The following is a 22,169-nucleotide window of genomic DNA, read 5'->3' as shown; positions in this document are numbered from 1 at the left end:
TACAAGTACCCTTTATTTTCTTGAGAAAGCCCTTGTCTTTCTGAGTATACGAGCTTCTGTATGCTGAAAATACAATCAGTATCTGCAGTTTGTTATGCTGTTAATCACACAGAAAAATATGTGTGCATATATTGGGCACTTAATGACAGATACAGAAAACGGCTTGACAACACAAGTTTGAAACTTGTCAGCAGTAGTTCCAGTCATTGAGGCTTCTATGAAGTGAAATGAATGCCCTCTCTGCCAGCTGTGAGACACCAACAGTTGCAGGCTTGAAGCAGGTTTATGGTTGACAGCGATGTGAAGCCCCTGAGTTTTTGGTATAGTTTTTTTTTTTTTTCATTTTTATTCAGTTCTTTTGATGTTTTTTTATTTTGGTTTGGCTCAACGAAACCAAAAACTAAAACATTAAATAAGAAAAACACCACAAAACAAACTGATTTAAAAAAAAAAAAAATCATCTCTTGGCTGGGCCTTCCTGAGTCCAAAAAAACTGTCCAAACTTGGCGCAGCACCGGCCTCCACATGTAAACTTCTAGGGCTGGGTAGCTCCCATCCCAGCTGCTACTTTCCCTCTTCTTGACTCCTGCTTGTAAAAGGGCAGGAGTGGTGTCCATTCACTCCTGCCTAGGTCCCGGCATTTAAAAATGGTGCCATCTACATGGAGGATGGCGCTGAAGTGACCTCACTTTGGCTCCTTCCACCAATGAAGCTGGCATCATTAAGATGTAAGCCATATTTCCTCTTCATACAGGTAGACCAGATAACACAAGTGGGTTTATGCACTCCAACCAACAGATGGAGACAGGGAACGCTGACTCTTTGACCTCACTCATATATAGCCCTGCACAGACGTCAGCCTGCCAGTATTCTACAACTCCAGCAAATGGTGGACATGCATTCTCATGTGGCCATGAGCCTCCCAGGTATTAGGCAGTATTTAAGAAGGCACTCCTGAGGTGATAGCAAGGTCTCCCTACCTCAGTTGAGCAGACAGAGTAAGTCTAGTTTAAAAAAAAAGAATAAAAACAAAGAAGAGGAAGAAAATAAGACTGGGAGATTTTTGGGAGGTGATGGCTGGTGGCCTTCTCCCTCTCTGTTTGGCTGCAATTGATAGGGGGTAAGAAAACCTTGGGCTCAGCCTCTTTACTCTCCCATCCATACCCTGGCTCACTTCTCCTCTCCTTTCGAATGCAGACATTTCAGGGAGACTTTGTGGCAGTGCAGCTGACTGAGAAAGTTTTATAAGAAAAATAAAAAACATCACCACGATCGCACGAGTGGAGATGAACTGTTCCTGACGATGGGGGAGGTCACTGGCTTGGGAAACGAGCATTATTTTGGTGGAAAATTGTAGGAGTGAAAGCAGTAGCAACAGCTCAGCAGGCATGCAGCAGGCACCATTACATTTATTAAAACTTTATAACCCACTTGTAAAACACTTTACCCAAAGTGGTGGTACAAAATGTAAAACAATCATAAACTTAAAATAACGCCAACATAAAATTACTTAGACTTAATAAAAGAAAAAAATAGAATTAGAAGTCCAGCAATACACAATCAAAATTAAAATACAAATTAAATTAAATTAAATTAACTAAGAACTCAACATATAAACAGTGTTACAGCATCACCAGATTGCGATCATCCACTCTGCAAAAGTAACTTAAATTTTATCAAATACCTTATTAAATAACCTGGTCATAATTGCTTTCCTAAAATGTAAGTAATCAGAAATAGAACGAATGTCAAGTGGTAAGGAGTTCTATGAAGAAGGTGCTTGACAACTGAATGTGGTTTCTCTAGTGGAATCTAAACGGACTATTGAAGGTGATGGACATGAAGAAGTCCTGCTTGAGATGAATGTAAAAAATGAGATGGAATATAGGAGACTAATATTTTAGAAAGATAAAATGGGAGACCTGTTGAAAGAATATGAAAGACAAGACTTAAGACTTTAAAACTGAATTTGTAAGAAACTGGCAACCAATGCAACTGTCTCAAAGACAGGTGAAATATGATTGTACTTATGGAGACCAAAAATCAACCTGGCTACAGTATTCTGCAACTACTGGAGGTGCTTGAATTGTGAATTGGAAATCCTAAGTAATAAAGAGTTGTAAAAATCCAGCTTTGACATCACAAATGCATATACCAGACATTTAAGATCTTTTACCACTAATAATGGGCGAATCTTCCTAATATATCTCAAAGAACAGAAGGATGTTTGTATGGTTCCTGAAATGAAATTTGTCATAGAAAGCGCAGAATCTAACTGAACACCTAATGAGATCATCTTAGGTTTTATAGGGATAGGTATATCTAACATCATGGGAGCCACAGCTGGGACAGTAGATCTAATAGCGAACCAAACTGCCTCTGATTTAGAGGGATACACCTGGAGGGTATGTTAGATAGCCAATTTGCAAACCTTTCCAAACAATTGTTGAAGGAAGATAAATCAATTCTTTTTTATTAACAAAATCAGTTATTTGTAAGTCGTCCACATAGAATGAAAGACAAAATCCCAAGCCCTGGATTAATGTCGCCAATGGAGAAACAAAGATGTTAATTACAGAAGCGGCAGGCTGACCATGTGTAGGCAGAGCTCTCAACATGGCGCTTGACAGCCAATGCAGGAGTCAGCTCCCGATATGTGCTGTTTGTCACATGAGGGAAATTAATCCAAAACTGTCTCTCAGCTTGTGCCAGAGGTGTTTGAAGGTTCAGGGAGAAGTGCCTCCAGGGGAGTTTACCCTGGGGGGGGAGGGGGTGTTCCAGACATTAGAACAGGAGCTGGGAGATAACCTCTCCTGGGGGAGGGGGATTTATCTGCTCCTTCTCAGGTTGGGGAGGACCTCACCCCTCTTCTGTTACAGCCTATTTTGCCTATACCCACAGGAGTTCAAAGTGATTTTATCCATCTCCCTCCTAACAGGCATGGACTTCTCAGCCCTCTCTTGGGTTGAATTTTTTAAGGGCTTGTAGTCCTTTTGCAAGGGGCAGGATGATTCAAATTCAGGTACCCATGAGAGGTCTCACCCCAAGTCACCCACCTACCGCAGTGGCAAACGAGTGGCCCCAAACCTCTTCTCCACCCAGCAGTTCTAAGTGGCAAAAGGGATGCAGGAAGGACTGGAGGGAAGAAGAGGAGGACAAAGGTCTGTCAAAGGACTCTTTGGAGGAGTTTGGTTTCTTTATGGCAGATGCCACAAAGGTGGCATTGGAAGAGGACGAGATTCATCCAGATGTAGAACCATATAGAACTATGCTGCGACTCTTTCACTGGGAAGAGCTCTCTGGACTGGTCTCGCAGATGCTAAAGGTGCTAGGCAGTGATGGGACAGCTCTGGATACTGCTAAGACACAAAAGAAAGATCCTATTATGGTCGGCTTGTGGAGGGCTTCCTGTTACTTTTTCCCTCTCCATGAAGCAGTGCAAGAACTTTGGAGTGGAGTTCTCCGGAGGCGAATTTTAAAGTGGGATAATCCTTGACAGTTATTTACTCCCTGGATCCTAATGCATTGGACCAATTGTTTTCCAAAGGTGGATGCATTGGTGCGCTCAGTGGCGAAATGGACCACCATATACTGGTGGAGGGTGGAGTAATCCTGAAGGATGTCCAAGATCGGGAGATTGAGGCTATTCTGAAACAGGCCTATGAGGTGATGGCCATGAATTTTCAGATTTTTGCTTACTGCTGCATAGTAGTGTCAGTCAGTTTGCGTTTGTCTCAAGAGGTTCAGGAAGTGTTGGGAGACAGTGGCCCATATAAAGAGTCAGGGGCTGCATTCCTGACTGATGGTTATGATTTGGTGCATACAGCACCAGCTAGGGGTTTTGCTTCAGTGAAGCAGCCAGATGCCTGCTTTGGCTGCGAAATTGGTTGGTTGATACCATTTCTAAGTCAAATTTCATGAAGTTACCATTCAGAGGTCAACTATTGTTTGGGGACGAGTTGAAAAAGATAACAAATTGCTGGGGAGATTCCAAGTTTCCTCGATTGCTAGAGGATAAAATGTCAGCTCCCTGCTTCTCCTACTTAAGGGGGTGGTTTTGCAATTCGCACCAGTTTCAACCATCCAGAGGTTTTAGAAGCATGACAACTTGATATTTCGGCAAGACCCAGTCCTTTCAATCAAGGAAGCCTGGTATGGAAGGAAGTTCTGGTTCCAGGGCACCCTGTTATTCACAATGAAGTTTTGAGGGGCCATCCTTCAGTGCTGGAGATAGGTGGTCATCTATCTCAGTTTTATCGTTGATGGGCCCAACTCACTTCCAACCAGTCGGTGTTGGAGGTAGTGAGAGATGGTTACATGTTGGAGCTTATGCCACTACTTACAGACACTTTTATGGTTTCCCCATGCAATTACCTTGAGAAGAGTGATGTGGTTCCCGGCCATGGCAGGCCATGGCCGGTCCCCCCTACCTCTTCTAAGGTGGCACAGTTGCTCCTCTGGCTGGCACGGCGTGCTCCACTTCAGAGCCAGCCAGCCACAGCCTCCCACACAGCTCTGAACGCCACTGTTCTCCTCCCAGCGGGGCTCACCTTAGGCGCGCGTGAGCAGAAGATCCCGCCTCTTAAACGGGCCATGGCGGGAAACTTTCACCCGGCCCCGATGGATGACATCAGGACTGAGGGGTATTTAAACCCTGCCTCAGTCCCCAGATCCTTGCCTTGGCAACAGATCACCTCCTCAGAGTGCTAGTTGCTGTTCCTGACGTCTTCCGGTTCCTGTCTTCTGATCCTGATCCTGTTCTTGTTCCTGTTCCTGTCTGTGGTTCCTGAGTCCTGTTCCGGTGTTTTCTATTTCCTGTGTTCCAGCCTGTACCAGTGTTCCCGTCTCCGTTCCTCTCTTCATCATCCAGTTCCTGTGCTTCCCTCCTCGGCTTGATCTCCTGGTTCTGACTTCAGCTTGTCTCCTTGTCTCTGCTCGTCTGCTGCCCATCTTGACCCTTGGCCTGGGTCCTTGTCTTGCCTGACTGCCGCCTGCCCAGGATCTTTGGATTGGACTCTCATTCTGCACCTCTTCTGCCAGCTACGACCCGGACTCCTGACCTTGTCTTTGCCTGCCGTCGCTCCTGTCCTCTTCGAGGCAACCCGCACCTAAGGCCTGCCGGGCCCGGCACCCAAGGGCTCAACCTGAGGGGAACGAGGGCTGATATAGGTGAAGCTCCAGCAGGTTGCCCTCACTTGAACCAACAGCCGGCGACGAGTATCATTGGGGGCCTTCCCCCAGTGGAACTACCAACCCTCGTCCCGGTCCAAGGGTCCACAGTCCTAACAAAGAGGGCTTCCAAACATTCTACCCTGCAGCGGCTGATCATGTTGCAGTTATGGTTCCAAAGGAACAGGAAGGTACAGGTTGTTATTCCATTTACTTAGTGGTTCCCAAAAAGTAGGGATCATTTCATATCATTTTTATCTAAAAGGGGTCTATCAGTTTCTTTGGGTGACCAGGATGGAGACCTTGAGGTCAGTTATCAGGCGGTTCATAAGGGAAAGTTTCTCGCTTTGCTTGATCTGATGGAGGCCTATTTGCATATCCCAATCCACAAAGAGTATCAGCAGTTTTTGCATTTTTCAGTATTATGATGCCTTTATCATTTTCAGGCATTACCATTCAGTTTAGCCTAGAGCTTTTTCCAAGGTGATGGTGGTGGTGGTGGCCACAGCTCTTCACAAGGAAAGCATCTTATTTCACTTATATCTGGACACCTTACTTGGCAAATCAGGGCCAAGTAAGAGACAGAGAGACATTCAGTGTCTCGCAGAGTAGTCCAGCTGTTGCAGGAGCTGAGTTGGGTGGCTAATTTAGCCAAAAACAAGCTGCAACCCTCCCTGGTTCTGAAATGTCTAGGTGTATGGTTCGACACAGCTTAGGGTAAAGTATTTCTTCTATAACAATATATCCAGAAGATTTGGAAGCAAGTCCACGTTCTGTGGACAATGCACTGTCCGGTGTGGACATACCTACAGATACTGAGCTCAATGGCAGTGACGCCAAAGGTAGTCCCATGGGCAACAGTGCACATGCGCTCATTCACAACTACTCGTTGGCCAGGTAGAGTCTTCAATCCCAGGAGTACGGTATATGTCTGTCTTTGCTACCGGAGGTGAAACAGAAGCTTCTCTGCTGGATACGGATGATTCATCTGAACAAAGAGGTGGACTTGGAAATTCCCAACTGGATAGTGTCATGACATATGTGAGCCTCCAGGGTTGAGGAACCCACTGCTAGGAGTTAGTGGCTCAAGAGCAGTGATCTCCTGAGGAGATGGTATGGTCCATCAATGAACTGGAGGCCCGGGCAATTCATTTGGCATTCTTTAAGTTTGCAGACCGGCTGACCAGAAAAGCAATATATGTCTGACAACGCCAGGGCGGTAGCATACATAAATCATCAAGGAGAGGCACGGAGTCAACAGGTCTCTCTGGAAATGGAAGTGCTGCTGCCTTAGACTGTCTGTCTCCCATATCACAGGGGTCAAAAATGTTTGGGCAGACTATCTCAACTGACACATTTTAGACTCGAGAGAATGGGAGCTAGAACACAAGGCATTCCAGCTCAGTTTCTCATTGGGGGTGGCCTTGTCTGGGTCTGATGGAGAACCGAATGATTGCGAAGTGCATCATTGTTTTATTGTAACTATTGATTTTTGTGAAAAACAAAAAGCAAAAAGAAATACAAGAAAATTCATTGCAAAGAAAGGCAGTATACATTAACATGAACTTATGGCTAATTAAGTCCACACAGAGGAAAATCATATTAAGAAAGAAACTTAAACAATATTTTCAGTAACAACTGGAAACACAGCTATCTTTTGTCCAAGGAAAAAGACTTTTCCTACTGCAGGAAAATAATCTTAATGTCAATTGTTTGTCAGATTCAAATTTAAAGGTAACTAAGAAAGTTGCCTTCTCTGTAACTTTAGAGTGAGACTGCTGAAGAAAAGCAGTAAGATCTAAAGATTCAGCGGGCATAATATCATTTCTTCTAACATTTTGAGCAGAGGTGTGGCAAATAAAGGACCCTCTCAAATTCAAGGATAGCCTCATTAAAAACTTTAAATTATCAACATAAAATGTCTTCAGCATCTCGACTGGTGAAATTAGAAAGCATTTGGAGAAATTTAAAAATCTCAAGTTTAACCTGTGCATGTAATTTCCCATGTTTTCAATTTGTCTATGTAAGAAAACTTTCTCTTTTACAGGAACAGCATTAGGATCATGTAAAATTCCCTGCAACTTTCCACTTTGCTCCTTAATAGGGATGTGAATCGTTTTTCTGACGATTGAAAATATCGGAAGATATTTTCAAACTCGTCAGAATTCGGGGGGCCCCCGAACCCGATAGGAAAACCCCAGAGAATTGTTTGTGGAGTTCTCTTATCATTTTTGGGGGGGGGGGGGCCGGGAAGAAAGGGCACTTAAAAATAAACCCCAAACCCACCTGACCCTTTAAATTTAATCCTTTTGCATCCCCCCCCCCCAAAATTTTTTTTTAAAGTACCTGGTGGTCCAGCGGGGATCCCAGGAGCGATCCCCCGCGCTCGGGCCGTCGGCTGCCACCAATCAAAATGGCGCCGATGGCCCTTTGCCCTTAGCATGTGACAGGGTATCCGACCAATGGCACAGATACCCTGTCACATGCTATGGCCAAAGGGCCATCGGCGCCATTTTGATTGGTGGCAGCCGACGGCCCGAGCGCGGGGGATCGCTCCTGGGATCCCCGCTGGACCACCAGGTACTTTAAAAAAAAATTTTGGGTACCGATTCACATCCCTACTCCTTAATATTTTGTGAACAGACATTCACCTGATTAGTAACATTACTTAAAGATTGTAACACAGAATCAACTTTATGAGAACATTTCTTATCTAAATTTTTTAACTGCAGTCCACAAATTGTCCAAGGTAACATTAGCAGGTTTGTCAGGCAAAGAATAACCAATTGCTCCAACTTCTATGAGGGATCCCAAAAACAGTTCCACCAGAAGAGAGCCGTTCCATCACATGCGGATGTAGGAGTGGATGCCTGTATCCTACCTTCCAGGCTATCCATAGTTGGAAGACCTGTGGTAGAGAAGGACCTGTTGGACTGAGTGAGACTATTGTCTCTTGAATGGAACTGAAAGTCCAAGTTCAACTTGTCCGGAAGTTGCTTGTGTTGAAAAATTAAAAGCTTCAAGAGTTGGTTGGGAGAGAATAGAGGATGTAACTGGCTCAGATGGGTAAATCCTAGTAGTCCTCTTCCTCTTACCCATTACAAATCCTGAGCTTTAAGAAATGTGAGGAGAGGGACCAAACCAAAAAGGCACAAAGGGGGTGCACCCCTTTGGCACAGTGCAAGATGTTAAATATTCTCACCGGGGTGATGTCAGCAGATGGTGAGGGGTCAGCTCTCCTCACTCTCCCCAGATGCACTGTATTGCAAGATATTAAACATTCTCACAGGCTGACATCAACAGCTCCCGCCACTGCGGGAGCACTGACTCACAGGGCTGTGCAGATGGTAAGGGAATCAGCTCACTCTCCCCTTGACGCTCAAGCACTTGATGTCTGTGCTTGTTCATTCATGGCCATGGGATGAGTTGCTCTATGTATTCCATGATAGGCAGGTTTCTACAGAAGATGGCACAGCATCCAGTCTTGGTGCTGATGGCGGCCCCAGATTGGCCATGAAGGCCTTGATACACCAATCTTCAGCATCTTCTAGAGGGCAAACCATTGAGGCTGCCACACAGGGATTTTTTTCAGTAGGGTCTGATCCTTTACAAAGACCAGGCTCAGTTTTGTCTTATGGTTTTACCCCGCAGTGGGCTTATCTTTTTATTTGTTGGCTGTAGTAAGCATTTTGTTACGCACGCATACATTTTCTATTTTGGCCTACATTTGAGACTGGCGGGTTTTTGAAAATTGGTGCCAGGAGCGCTCCTGTCTTCGCTTGAAAGAGTCATTAATATTGGAATTTTTTCAGGAAGGCCTGGTTAAGGGATTGGCCCTGAATACATTAAAAGTGCAAGTGGCAGCATTGGCTTGTTATCAGAATCATGTGCAAGGGAGACCTCTTTCTTTTCATCCAGATGTCTCTTGATTTTTGAGGGGAGTGAAACATTTTCGATCACCATTACGTATTCCAGTGATTTTTTATTTCAAAACCGTCCGAAATAAAAAATAAAAAATCTACAGTGGGGCTAAGTATATTCAAAAAATCTTAGGATTTAATGATAAAATAAAATCTAGAATAATAGCAACACAGGGACGGGTTTGAAATTAAAGTAAAACCTACGGTGAATGTGGTGTTAGTGGTATTTAAATACATTTTTGGAAATCTTAGGATTTAGTGAATATAATTTTGGGGTAAAAAATAAAAAAAGAAAAATTAATAAAATAATGATTTTAAATTAATTGAAGAATTAATTTTTGAATAGATACGGAACAACACCAAATGATTATACATCTAGTGCTTGATTAAGTGCTGAAATTGCCTGCGGCCCATTGTGTGGCGCGAGGCGATGGATTAAATTACAATTTGCACTATTACTGATGGTGTTGTTCCCATTTATTGATTTGTTAGAAAGAGGGATATAAAAACAAATTTAAATAACTTTAACAATATCCTCTTTTTTGTCTTGATTGATTTAATTGTATGTGAGGATATAGAGCTTCTGTTGGGTGATTTTATATCAAGTTTATATCTTTGGCAGGAAAAATATCTCACTATGCTTTCTTACTGAGACCAGTGCTTCTGGTCATTAAAAAAAAAAAAAAATTACATTAATGAGGTTTAAAGTTTGAGTTGTTCAGTTATTTCCAGTTGACTTTTGAAAAAAATACTGGCAGGCTGTTGTCTGTGCAGGGCTATATGTGAGTGACATCAGCGAGTTAGCGTTCTCCCATGTGCTGGTTGGACTGCATAACTCCACTTATATGGCCTGGCCTGTCTGTCCTAGAAGAAAACAAATTTTCAGGTAAGAAGTAATTTTGCCATTTCTATGGCCATACGTCTAAATGGCATTGGCTGTACTGGAGGAAGGCGCCAAAGTGACATCATAATTTCAGTGCCATCCTGCAAGTAGATGATGTCAATTTTAAAGCACTGGGATATGGACAGCAGCAACTTAGCATCACTCTTACCCTTTTACAAACAGGATCCAGGAAGGGGGTAAGTTGGAGGCCAGGGTGGAAGTTTCCTGGATTTGACAGTTTTACACAAAGGGAAGGCCCTGGCCTTAGCCACAGCTCTGGCCTTGGCTTCAGTGCTGGACCTGAACATTGTTTTGGTCAGGAAAGCACAACTAGGGCTGCTGGAGGCCCATTTAGAAAAATAAAATGCCATGAATACGAAAATACCTGAATATTTTTGGTTAGTTTCTTAGTAGTCTATTTTCAATTTATTCCTTTTGGAACAAACCAAAACTATCCTCATTTGTTGCATTTTTGGCATTTGTTAGAATCAAATGCACACTCCTAACGGTTGACTACATATGGAGGTGGAAGAACCTTTGTATAAAGATGAAATGCTCCTAAAAGTACATCCAGGAATTTTATAAAAATCATCTTTGGGTTTAAAAAGATTTAAGAGGTCTTTGAGGGATCGAATTTTCTGACTGCTTTCTCTGTCCATTACAACTTTACCCCCTCCACGTCAGGGCATGAGGAAAGAAGTGAGGGGAACAAGACCAGAGAGAAAAAAGAGAGCTAAGATTGAAGGCAGGCAGGGCACCCTTTAGTTCCTTCAGAAGAGTGAATTAAGAGGTGGGAAAGCTTTCAGGAATGTTGATTCTGTGATGCAGCAATAAGCTAATTCTGTGTTTTCTTCAGCAATTGCATAAACTTGGGAGCCTAGTCTCCAGTCCTCCAGTCCTCTCCTTCTCAGATTTTAACCAACCTGCTCATTCATGTTTCATTGCTCTCCATCAGCACAGAGATGCTGTCTTGGTAGCTGGTCTTCCTTTTATACCTCTTCAGAGGATAGAAGGAGGAGCTTTGAGGAAAACAGGATAGAGCATGGTCTGTTTAGATTGGCTGCTTATCTACTGTGATCACATTAAAAAGAAAAAGAATGGAGAAAAAACAAATGTCCACTAACACTAGAAAGATACCGCACACAGCTGGTGATTTATAAAAAAAATGATGAACACCAAAAGAGATTACTACAGTAATAAAATCAAAAACTCTCTGAACAATGCTAAATTACTCTTCAACATAGTAAACAACCTGATATCGAGCAACAACTGCCCAACACTCCAAACCAAAAACCTCAGCCAAGATCTTGCTCTCTTCTTCAAAAACAAAATCAACAAAATTACAAGAAACTTCATCAAAACCACAATTATTGATGAACCACCAACCATCCAATATATTGCGTCCTGGTCCACCTTCGAACCCATATCAACTATCGAAACAGAAAAACTCCTCAAAAACCTAAACCCTGCATGACATGAACTAGACACAATCCCAATTCATACTCTAAAAGAAATAGCTCACATAATTGCCCCACCCATCTCTGCAATAATAAATCCCTCGAGGAAGGTGAACTACCTGATAAACTTAAAATTGCAACAATCAAACCCATTCTAAAGAAAAAACACCTCAATCCAGATGATCTCAACAGCTATCGCCCAATATCGATATTGCCCCTCCTCACTAAACTGACAGAGAAAGCCACACTCAAACAACTCAGCGAACACTAGGGATGTGAATCGTTTTTTGACGATTTAAAATATCGTAGATATATTTTAAATCGTCAAAAATCGTTAGAGCCGCGATACAATAACAATTCCCCCGATTTATCGTCAAAAAATCGTAAATTGGGGGAAGGGGGAGGGGAAGGGGGAGGGCGGGAAAACCGGCACACTAAAACAACCCTAAAACGCACCCCGACCCTTTAAAATAAATCTCCCACCCTCCCGAACCCCCCCAAAATGCCTTAAATTACCTGGGGTCCAGAGGAAGGGTCCCGGTGTGATCTTTTACTCTCGGACCTCCGTGTGTTGTAGAAATGGTGCCGGCACTACCTTTGACCTGTCATATGACAGGTCAAAGGTAGCGCCGGCGCCATTTTGTTTTTTTGTCCCCCGACGTCAGGAGCGTAGGAGATTGCTCCCGGACCCCCGCTGGACCCCCAGGGACTTTTGGCCAGCTTGGGGGAGCCTCCTGACCCCCACAAGACTTGCCAAAAGTCCAGCAGGGGTCCGGAACGACCTCCTACAGTCGCATCGTGTTGCCGTACGGCCGGCGCCATTTTGGAGAATCGAATATAAACTCTGACCATAATACACAATGCAATCTACAACATGGAAAACACATTCCTAAACAACATCATACAGACACATGTATCACAACGTAACACAAGAACATCAAACAAATCAAAACTGGATGTTCCAACAATTTCTACCGCCAAACATACTACTGTAAGAAACAGAGCCATCTCAATCGCAGGTCCTCACCTCTGGAACGCGCTACCGGATCACCTAAGATTACAAAAGAACACTAAAACTTTTAAAAAAATAACTCAAGACCTGGCTATTCAGACATGCCTTCAAAGACGGGATCCGTTAATCTACCCGACCCACACAACAACCCACTCCCTTTCGGATAGTGCTTACATTCATAATTATCTCTAAACCCTACCAGTACAGTTATTTAAATCACATTGAGAGACAACCATCATGCCTCATTCCCATCAACTGTCATAAACTAACCATAACCTGTCCCCCTCTGTCTTAATCTGTGGATTTACCAGTCATCTCATTATACTGTTATATCTAGTTATTATTATATGTTATTATATATAACTATACCTCGTTATCTTGCACATACTGTGTTCCCTGTTATCTCGTTTTATGTAATTCCTGGTTCTGCCAGTTACAATTATACTTTCCATTGGTTTCTTCACATGTAACTCGTTGTTTCAAATGTAAACCGGAGTGAAGGCCTCTAGCTAAACTTCGGTACAGAAAAACAAACAAACAAATAAATAAATAAAATTAAGGCTGGGCTAGTTAAAGAGCTTCTGATAAATAGAATGTTCATGCTAATTAACATGATGATGTCACTCTACATCCATTTCAGAGGTGTGGCAAGGGTCTTCGGTGCCTGGGGGCAAATGCATTTGTTGTATCCTCTGTATCCCCCATCACCCGCCAGTGCATCACCACCGGCACCATCGCATGGGACTTTTTTCACTGGGGAGGGGTGGGAACCTCGCCAGTGCAGGGCCAGTGCTAACTTTCTTGCGGCCTGTGCGAACAATTACTGTGCTGGCCCCTCATTCTGGTTTTTTTTTTTTTTTTTTTAACATTTTAGATTCTTTTTCTAATCAGGGTCAGTGCAAGGGTATCAGGCACCCTAAGTGAATCTTACAGCTTTGTGCCTAGCCTTTCCCCCACCATGGCCCTCTTCACCCACAATTTAAAATTATGGATTTATAATAAAAGATTTTGCATGAAAAAGGACACTCAGAGTAGAGTTTTTTGAAGTAAAAATATCACACCAGCATATTATATTTAGTACATGCACTGCTTTGTTGTCAACCAGAAAACCCTGCATTAAAGCCAAAAAAACCCCATTTGGAACACATATGGTATTGGGATTATTATAACACATGTTGGGTGTGGGCTTGGTCCTCAGAAAGCCACGAGCAAACTAAATTACAATTATAATATAATAAACCTCCCATTCCAAATCAGCACTAACTGCCAGCTCTCAGTTATAACCCTATGAAAAGGTGACCCTGCAAACATTACACCAGGCCCTAAAACACCAATATACCTTCTATAAGGAAAACAGTGCAAACCAAACTTCTACAGATGCCTACAATTAATCAACACATTAGCAGAATACTTAACCTCAACCACACATGCAGAACACAGACACCTCACCAAATATAGAATAATGAGACCATAAAGTATAAATGGAAAAGTGCAAACACAAATTGAACTGGAAACTGCAATACCTCACCTGGGAACTTTTGACTTCTGTTCACCCTGAGATTGTCTTGGAGGGGCAGGGAGGTGCACAAACTTTCTCCTCTCTCATATACACATATGTTTATCCTCACACTCACACAGACACACACACAAATGCTCTTTCAAAAATCACACATGCCCACAGACTGGCTGGCTCCCTCCGTGTCTCTCAGGCACACGCACAAGCGCGCACACACACACACTAGTTCCTTCTCTCTCAGGCACACACACACACACACATACAGACACTCACACACTGGCTCCACTCCTTGTCCTCCACACACACATATGCTGGTTCCACTCCCTCTTCCATACCCTCAAAGGCTGGTTCTTCTCCTCCCCCCCCCCCCACACACACACACACATGCACACACACACACTGGCTCCCTCTCTGTCACACACTCATAACATTTTCGGTCACACATTTTCTCACATACTGACACACATACAGACACATACATAGTCTCACGTACACACAAATGGTTCACATACACTTACTTTCTCACATACTTTCTCATTTACACACTTTTCTTTAAGCATTTTTAGTCACATTGGTTGGTAGTTAGTGGGATGTAGTAGGAAGGAGCAAGCTGCAAGACCTGGATAGTCCTTTTTTCTTTTTTTTTGGCCGAGGCCATGTCTTCTCTTCTGCCGCATCCCATGGGCCGAGGCCCATGGGATGCGGCAGAAGAGAAGACATGGAGCCATAGTTGAGGTAGCCAAGGGAGGCCTACCGCCCACCGCTAGCAGGAAGATGTGGCTGAAAGTGGAGAAAAGGGGCCAAGAGAGGAGCCGCAGTGGGAGATACTTGGAGGCAGATCAGACTATGGGAGAAGTGCGGCTAGGGGCCTGGTGTTGGTCGCAGCAGCCCCGCAAGCATGGGGCTGCTGCGACCAACACTATCCATGTGATTGCTGGATTGGCTCACAGGGGTATGCCCAAAACGCCGCTAGGCCGATTCATCCACTTCTGCTGCCGGGTGGGATGAGATCCGCTGGTGGCTCTGGGCCTCCCCCAGCTTCTGCCACTGGGCAGGATGGGATCCCCTGGCGGCCACAGGCCTTTTCTTCGCTGGACCTGATCCCCAGGCGCCCCCTTTAGCCTGCTGCCTGGGGGTCTTGGCACCCCTTCGCTATGCCACTGAGCCATTTTTAGCATTATAGCCCATGAAAATAGTGAGGGCACATAATTTCTGCCATTTTTTTTTACCATGAGAACACTGGGAAAATAGCTTTCAAATAACTACATGCGGCAGCATATTTACGTCACCACACATAGATTTACTATAGTATTTTATAACAAGCGCCTATGATATATGCGCGTATTATAAAATATGCATATATCTAGCCCACTACATATGCCCATATGAAGGCTTACATGCAAATCCATGTAATTCGCTGAAACTATGTATATCAATGCATTAGATGCACATACTTTACTCACCTATTTTAAAAATGTGTGCACATGAAAGGTAAAGCAGGACTTACTGTACTTGCAAAAGTCCCAATTTATGCATGTATGTTGGTGTATTTTATAAACGTGTGTGTCGATGAAATTACCAGTTTTACTCATTCGTCCACCAGTTTGCCCAGTCCTGCTGCTGCTCATTGGTTCTTGAACTCCCTTCAGTTCACCCACCCAGCCAGGCAGTACTACACAATAACACATTTAAGGTCACGCCAGATAATTAGCAGGTGTAAAAAAAAAAATACTAGAGTAGGTTGGAAAATGCATACGCGCGCCTTTTAAAATAGCAACTTACAAACATAAATGTTGGCTCCATCTGGGAACGCCCATGTTTTATATGCATATCTGTTCAACCATGCCTACACAGAATAGCTTTCCCTCCCCCTCCGTAGCCCGACCCCCCCCCCCCCCTCCAGGTGACCGCCCTCTCCTTATATTAAGAAGATATTCAGTGTAAATTGTTAATTGTTATTCTCTGGTTATGACCTTCTTGTTTTCTATCCTTCATTCTGCCTATTGGTTATCCCTGCGCCCAGTTACTCTCCCTGTTGAAATGTACTTTCCAACCTTGCAGTTATTATGTGAACCGGTATGATGTCCCCACAAATACCGGTATATAAAAGTTTTTAAATAAATAAATAAATAAATAAATAAATATTTGTGCACGCAAAAGTGAACATATGCATGTATTTTGGACTCTTATAAAATACAGAATCACGAGGAGAGGCTATTTAAGTGTGTATATACTAATTTTTATGCATGAAACAGTTTGAAAATTCACCTTTAAATTTCCTGCTCCACTCACTACGTGCCCATGCTAAAATGTGTGCTGCATGAGTTTTATTGCATGGGCTCCATTTAAGGAGATACTGGTTCTGTAATACAAGGAGGAGCAGCCTCATAGAGCAATGGGCAGAGAACTAGGGATATCAGGACTCAAATTCTGCTTCTCCCACTGACACACCAAGGGACCATAGGCAAAGTCAATTTATCTTCCATTGCTTTAGGTATCTAAAGGGACTGTAAGCACTTTAGAACAGGTACTGATCATACTTGAATATTTATTACCCTTTTATGTCACTGCATATGTTCAGTAGTGCTGTAAGAATGATAAGGATCATTATCTTATAAGCAGGGGTTATCCTTATAGTCACTCTGATGCCAATTTGGAACACTACTAGCATGTATCATGTTCTCTATTATAATATGGAAAAGCTGTGTCAAGGTAGCACATTACAGTACTCTGAGACCTCTTGGGATCTAGGTTGCCTCATAATAATAAGTTGAATTTGTACAATATAAATTTCCTTATCTAATGCTTCTCAGGTTCCCCTTCCATTGCTGCCTTACTAATCTCTTTCCATGTCCATTTCATCTTATAGGTTTTAGTGAGCGACAAACAAGAAGGGTCAAAATTCCGACTCACCGGAAAGGGAGCAGATCAGGATCCGAAGGGAATTTTCAGAATCAATGAGAACACCGGAGAGGTGCAGGTGACAAGGTCCCTTGACAGAGAAGCAGCTGCGACTTACTATGTAAGTGGGCATAGAATGCTGGCAAAAGAGCCTGCAATATGCTTTCATGATTGTTATTAGTAGGACTGCTAATGGAAATCCCTGCCGAAGAACACCTGTTCCTTTTAAGCAGCTGCTTGCTACTGTGGGCCATTCTCTCGACCTTGTGTTTTGCTAATACCACTGCCGTTTTTCACATCTTCAGAGTGCTTTGAAATTATAGTTTACATCAAAAGCACTATAGAAAACCAAATTCTGCTTCTATAATTTTAATATTTTGGATGGGAGCTGAACTAGCTGTTTCCTTACGATTACTGTAGTTGCTGCTGGAGAAATTGACTCAAAAAGTCATGGACCAAAAAATATTGTGTTCTGTATCCAAGCAGAAGCCAAACAAATGCTCAAGCAGTTGGTTGTGATTTATCCAGGCTGTTTATGGCCTTATTTTACAATGGAAAACCCCCTCTTCCCTCCCTCCACCCCCCTCCTTATTTGTGTGTGTGTGTGTGTGGGGGGGGGACGGACGGACAGGAAAAGGGGTGTTTCATTGTAAATATAAATTGTTGCTGTACTGTGAAGAATTATGTTGTGTCACTACTGCAAACCCAGTACAAGGTGTGTGCACTTGGGGCAAACCAGCTGTGTATACACAATGCTGGGTTCCATATTAGGCATCACCATCATGTAATGTGCACAATACATTGAAATCTTCAATCCAGTGTACAGCTGAGGTCAAAAAAGCAAATTATTCAGAAAGGGATAGAAAAGATAATTGAGAACATCATAATGCTAGGGTTATTGTATTCATTTTGTTAATTATTGGGGGGGGGGGGGTTTAAATTAGTTTTTCATTTATGGGGTTTTTAGTTTTTTTCATTTTCAGCAAATCATGCGCTATTTGCAACTAGTGCACACGATGATCAAACGGCATACACTGTTTGCAAATAGTGCACACAGGGGCTGATGCAATAAATCTGTGCAGAAAATGGGCGCTCACTTTTGAGCGCCTGCTTTCCTAACCCCACCCAGCCACCTCTCCTGGGCCCGTGATGGAATATTTAAATGATGGGTCGCACTGCCAAGGAGGCACTAGGGACAAATATGCTCCCTTAGTGCCACCTTAGCAGCGGTCGCCCAGGACAAGTGGCTGTCAGCGGATTAGGAAAATGGATGCTCAATAACTGAGTGTCTGTTTCCTTAACCTGACCATCAGCATTTTTTTTTTCTTTTTAAATCTTTTGGTTCCTCCGACTTAATATTGCTACAATATTAAGTCGGAAGTACAGAAAGGCAGTATTATCTGCTATTTGCCTGTGATGAGCGTGGGAGGGTTGGACGCGCGGGGGGGGTTGGACGCGCATTCTGGATGCACTAATCCCCTTTTAGAATAAGGGAATGTGGCGTGCCTCCAAAACCTGCGTCCAACCACAGGTTAAACAATGCGCTCGGCTTAGCGCACCGTATTCCCTCGACCCCGCAATGTGCTGAAAGTGAAAAATACACACAATTTTTTGTTTTCTATTTCTCAAGTTTATTTGAAATGAAACAAACAAAAAAAAGGGCTCATCTTTCCCATGTTGCACTTTCATTTCAAACGAATATACATCACCACATAATGCCTCTGCGTGGATCCATGGTACGATCACACATTGAGGATGGTATGCAGTTCTGGTTGATCCAACTCAGAAAACATGTAGCAGAGCTAGAAATTATACAGAGAAGGACAACAGAAAAGATATAGGGGATGGAATGGCTCCCATATGAATGAGGGGTAAACAGGTTAGGGCTCTGGTGCTTGAAAAAAAGAGGAATGAGAAGGGATATGATAGAGATGTATACAATCATGAGTAGTGTGGAGCAAGTCAGTAGGGAATGGTTATTTACTAGGGATGTGAATCGTTTTTTGACGATTTAAAATATTGTCCGATAGAAGCGATATTTAATAGGAATTCCCCCGATTTATCGTCAAAAATCGGGGGAAGGGGGAAGGCGGGAAAACCAGCACACTAAAACATCCCTAAAACCCACCCCGACCCTTTAAAATAAATCCCCCACCCTCCCGAACCCCCCCAAAATGTCTTAAATTACCTGGGGTCCAGTGGGGGGGTCCCGTTGTGATCTTCCACTCTCGGTGGAAGAACTTCCACTCTCGGTGGAAGAACACGGGTGCGTTGATAGAAATGGCGCCGACGCTACCTTTGCCCTGTCATATGACAGGGCAAAGGTAGCGCCGGCGCCATTTTGCTTCTTGTCCCCCGACGTCACGAGCGTAGGAGATCGTTCCCGGACCCCCGCTGGACTTTTGGCAAGTCTTGTGGGGGTCAGGAGGCCCCCCCCAAGCTGGCCAAAAGTCCCTGGGGGTCCAGCGGGGGTCCGGGAGCGACCTCCTGCACTCGAATCGTGTTGCCGTACGGCCGGCGCCATTTTGCAATATGGCCGGCGCCATTTTTCATTACGGCAACACGATTCGAGTGCAGGAGGTCGTTCCTGGACCCCCGCTGGACTTTTGGCAAGTCTTGTGGGGGTCAGGAGGCCCCCCCAAGCTGGCCAAAATTCCCTGGGGGTCCAGCGGGGGTCCAGGAGCAATCTTCTACGCTCATGACGTTGGGGACAGGAACCAAAATGGCGCCGGCGCTACCTTTGCCTTGTCATTTGACAGGGCAAAGGTAGCGCCGGCGCCATTTTCTATCAACGCACTCGTGGCCCGAGAGTGGAAGATCACAACGGGCCCCCCCCCCCCACTGGACCCCAGGTAATTTAAGATATTTTGGGGGGGTTCGGGAGGGTGGGGGATTTATTTTAAAGGGTCGGGGTGGGTTTTAGGGATGTTTTAGTGTGCCGGTTTTCCCGCCCTCCCCCGATTTACGATTTACACGATATTTTAAAAAACAAAACCGCGACGATCCGATTCCCTCCCCCCCCCAAGCCGAAATCGATCGTTAAGACGATCGATCACACGATACACATCTCTATTATTTACCCTTTCAAGTAGTATAAAGACTAGAGGAAAATGGTAGCTGGTTTAAAACAAATTTAAGAAGTATGTTCTCAGTCAGTTCACAATTAAAGTGTGACATTTGGTGCCACAGGATGCAGTAAAATAGTATAGCTGGATAATTATTCTACTTGAAGGCTTATCAAAATACCGCTGCACAGCCTGCATGTGGTATGGCCAAGCTGTTCACAGCCAGAAGAAGACACCAGGAAGCTTCTGGCTGTGCCATAGTGACTTTTATTTACAGTGAGAAGTGATGTTCAACACAAAATGGCATCCACTTCAGTATAACAGTGCACTTTAAAGAAATACAAGACTGAATAGTTCCCAGTTCAAGAAAGAAACACACTCAAGTCCAAATAGGTTTTAAGCTTAAGCTTAAGGTTTTAAGGTTTTAAGCTTAAGCTCTTAAGCTTCCCAAGTTTTTTACTCCTTGTTTAATGTAACTTTATCTTATTCTCTTCTCCTGTTAATTACTTTTATTTATTGCTTCTGTTATACCCTTGTTTTATGTAAACCGATCCGATATGGTTTATTTACTATGAAGGTCGGTATAAAAAAGTGTTAAATAAAATAAAATAAATAAATATATAAGCTCACCCGCCTCACAGGTAACAGGTCATATGAGAACTCCTGTTCTCCTCCCAGGGGCTCCACTAAGATGTCTATGCCCTCAGGTTTTATGCTCCAGGGCTGGGTTCCTCCCCCCCTTCCATAATCCCTTGAGGCACCCCAGTTTAAGGAGGACTCGGTGGGTTACCTGAGCCCGGACTGTTAAGATAGGTAGATTGAGGAAGGTGTCTACGCACTCCCTCACATATCCTCTCTCAGCTCAACCTTGTCAGGCTGAGCGCTCCCCTGTCCAAGGGACACCCCTCTTGACAGGGAACCCCTTAAGGAGTATTGTCCTTTCTGTAGCCTTAGCTCCTGGCTAATATTGGTCCGTGGACATTTTTGTCCAAACTGGAGCAACTCCAAGTTCCTTGCCTCCTCACAGGTGTACAGGCCTTCTCTGGTGCTTCTTTAAGGCCTTACAGACCTTCTCTAGTGCTTCTTTAAGTCATTGCCATCTGCGAGGTTCTGCTTTCCACTGCGGGAGCAACACCCAGGTAACCACCTCGGCTTTCCAATTCTGTTGATGAACCTTACCCCATGCCAGGGAATAGCTGTTTTGACGGCATTGCCACTTGTGCTTACTAGGCTACTTTCCATCTCCAAAGGGGCCTTCAAATTCGGGCAATCCTGCCCAATGACGACGGAATAGGACAAGCTAGGCAGTACTCAGACCTCCATCATCCCTTGACTGGTCGGTGTCTTTAGGTATACATGAGTGGTGAAACACTGTTAATGGTCTCCATGAATAATATGTCACGGGGCCACCCCAGCAATTCGCTCCGCACAGGCATTTTTTCACTACCAGAGTCCAATAATACTTGGGTGGGGATGCCATTCAGCTCCACTGGTATCACACATTTAGGAGCCCTCTGGACGGGGACATCCACCAAATAGGAACCATAAGCAGTTACAAGGTTAGTGTCCATAACCCCAGGTTCCTCATGAGAACAGTCTCTCACAAAATTATCCTTGCTTACCACAATGAGGCACGTCAAGTCCGCTGAAGGTGTCCACTGTGGTGCCTGTCCTGGTCGGGCCTGCTCCCAGTTCCTTTTCCATGTTGAGGGATTTTCCTCAGCAGGATATCGGTGCAGACATAGTCTGGACCTGGTAGTTTACCTCTGCTTCTTCCAGGGCCTTTTCCAAGGTCAGATCCGGATGCCTGCAAACCCACTGCCACATGGGTGGACTGAAACTGTCCTGGAACTGCTCAAGCAAAATTGCTCTCGCCATCTACTCCCCGGTTTTCTCTTCTGAACGTAGCAATTTCCAGGTGACCTTTTAAAGGTGGTGGAACAGGTCCTGAGGATTCTCTCCAGCCCATAAAACTTTCTCCTGAAACCTTTGCCGGTAGGCCTCTATGGTAATCCCTGCTCTTCGGAGGACCTCTGCCTTGATAAGCCTCTTGTCATGGTCCTGTAAGTAAGTTTCACAAGTAGAGGCTCCACCAACTTCTAGCCAACCTGCCAGTCTTGTGGTGCACTCAGAATTTGTCATAAACCCCTCTGGGTCCTGTCCAGGGGCCATTTTGAGGTGTGCTGGTGCTACCGGAGCTGGTAGGTTACCGTGGTTTGTACCACTTGGACTATCTGTACCACTTG

General features: G+C 44.1%; 1 protein-coding gene across 2 annotated transcripts in view; it reads left to right on the top strand.

The window, feature by feature from the left end:
• Window positions 1–22,169, top strand: part of CDH13 (cadherin 13) — a 1,208,179-nt gene that overhangs the window by 525,042 nt on the left and 660,968 nt on the right. For both annotated transcript variants that reach the window (XM_029608118.1, XM_029608117.1), the window contains exon 5: window positions 16,827–16,979. In XM_029608118.1, coding sequence (XP_029463978.1) covers window positions 16,827–16,979 — 153 coding nt within the window. The remainder of the gene's footprint in view (window positions 1–16,826; window positions 16,980–22,169) is intronic.

The sequence above is a fragment of the Rhinatrema bivittatum genome, chromosome 7 (genome assembly GCF_901001135.1).
Source record: "Rhinatrema bivittatum chromosome 7, aRhiBiv1.1, whole genome shotgun sequence".
NCBI classification, from domain to species: Eukaryota; Metazoa; Chordata; class Amphibia; order Gymnophiona; family Rhinatrematidae; genus Rhinatrema; species Rhinatrema bivittatum.
This window is presented reverse-complemented; position numbering and strand designations above follow the sequence as displayed.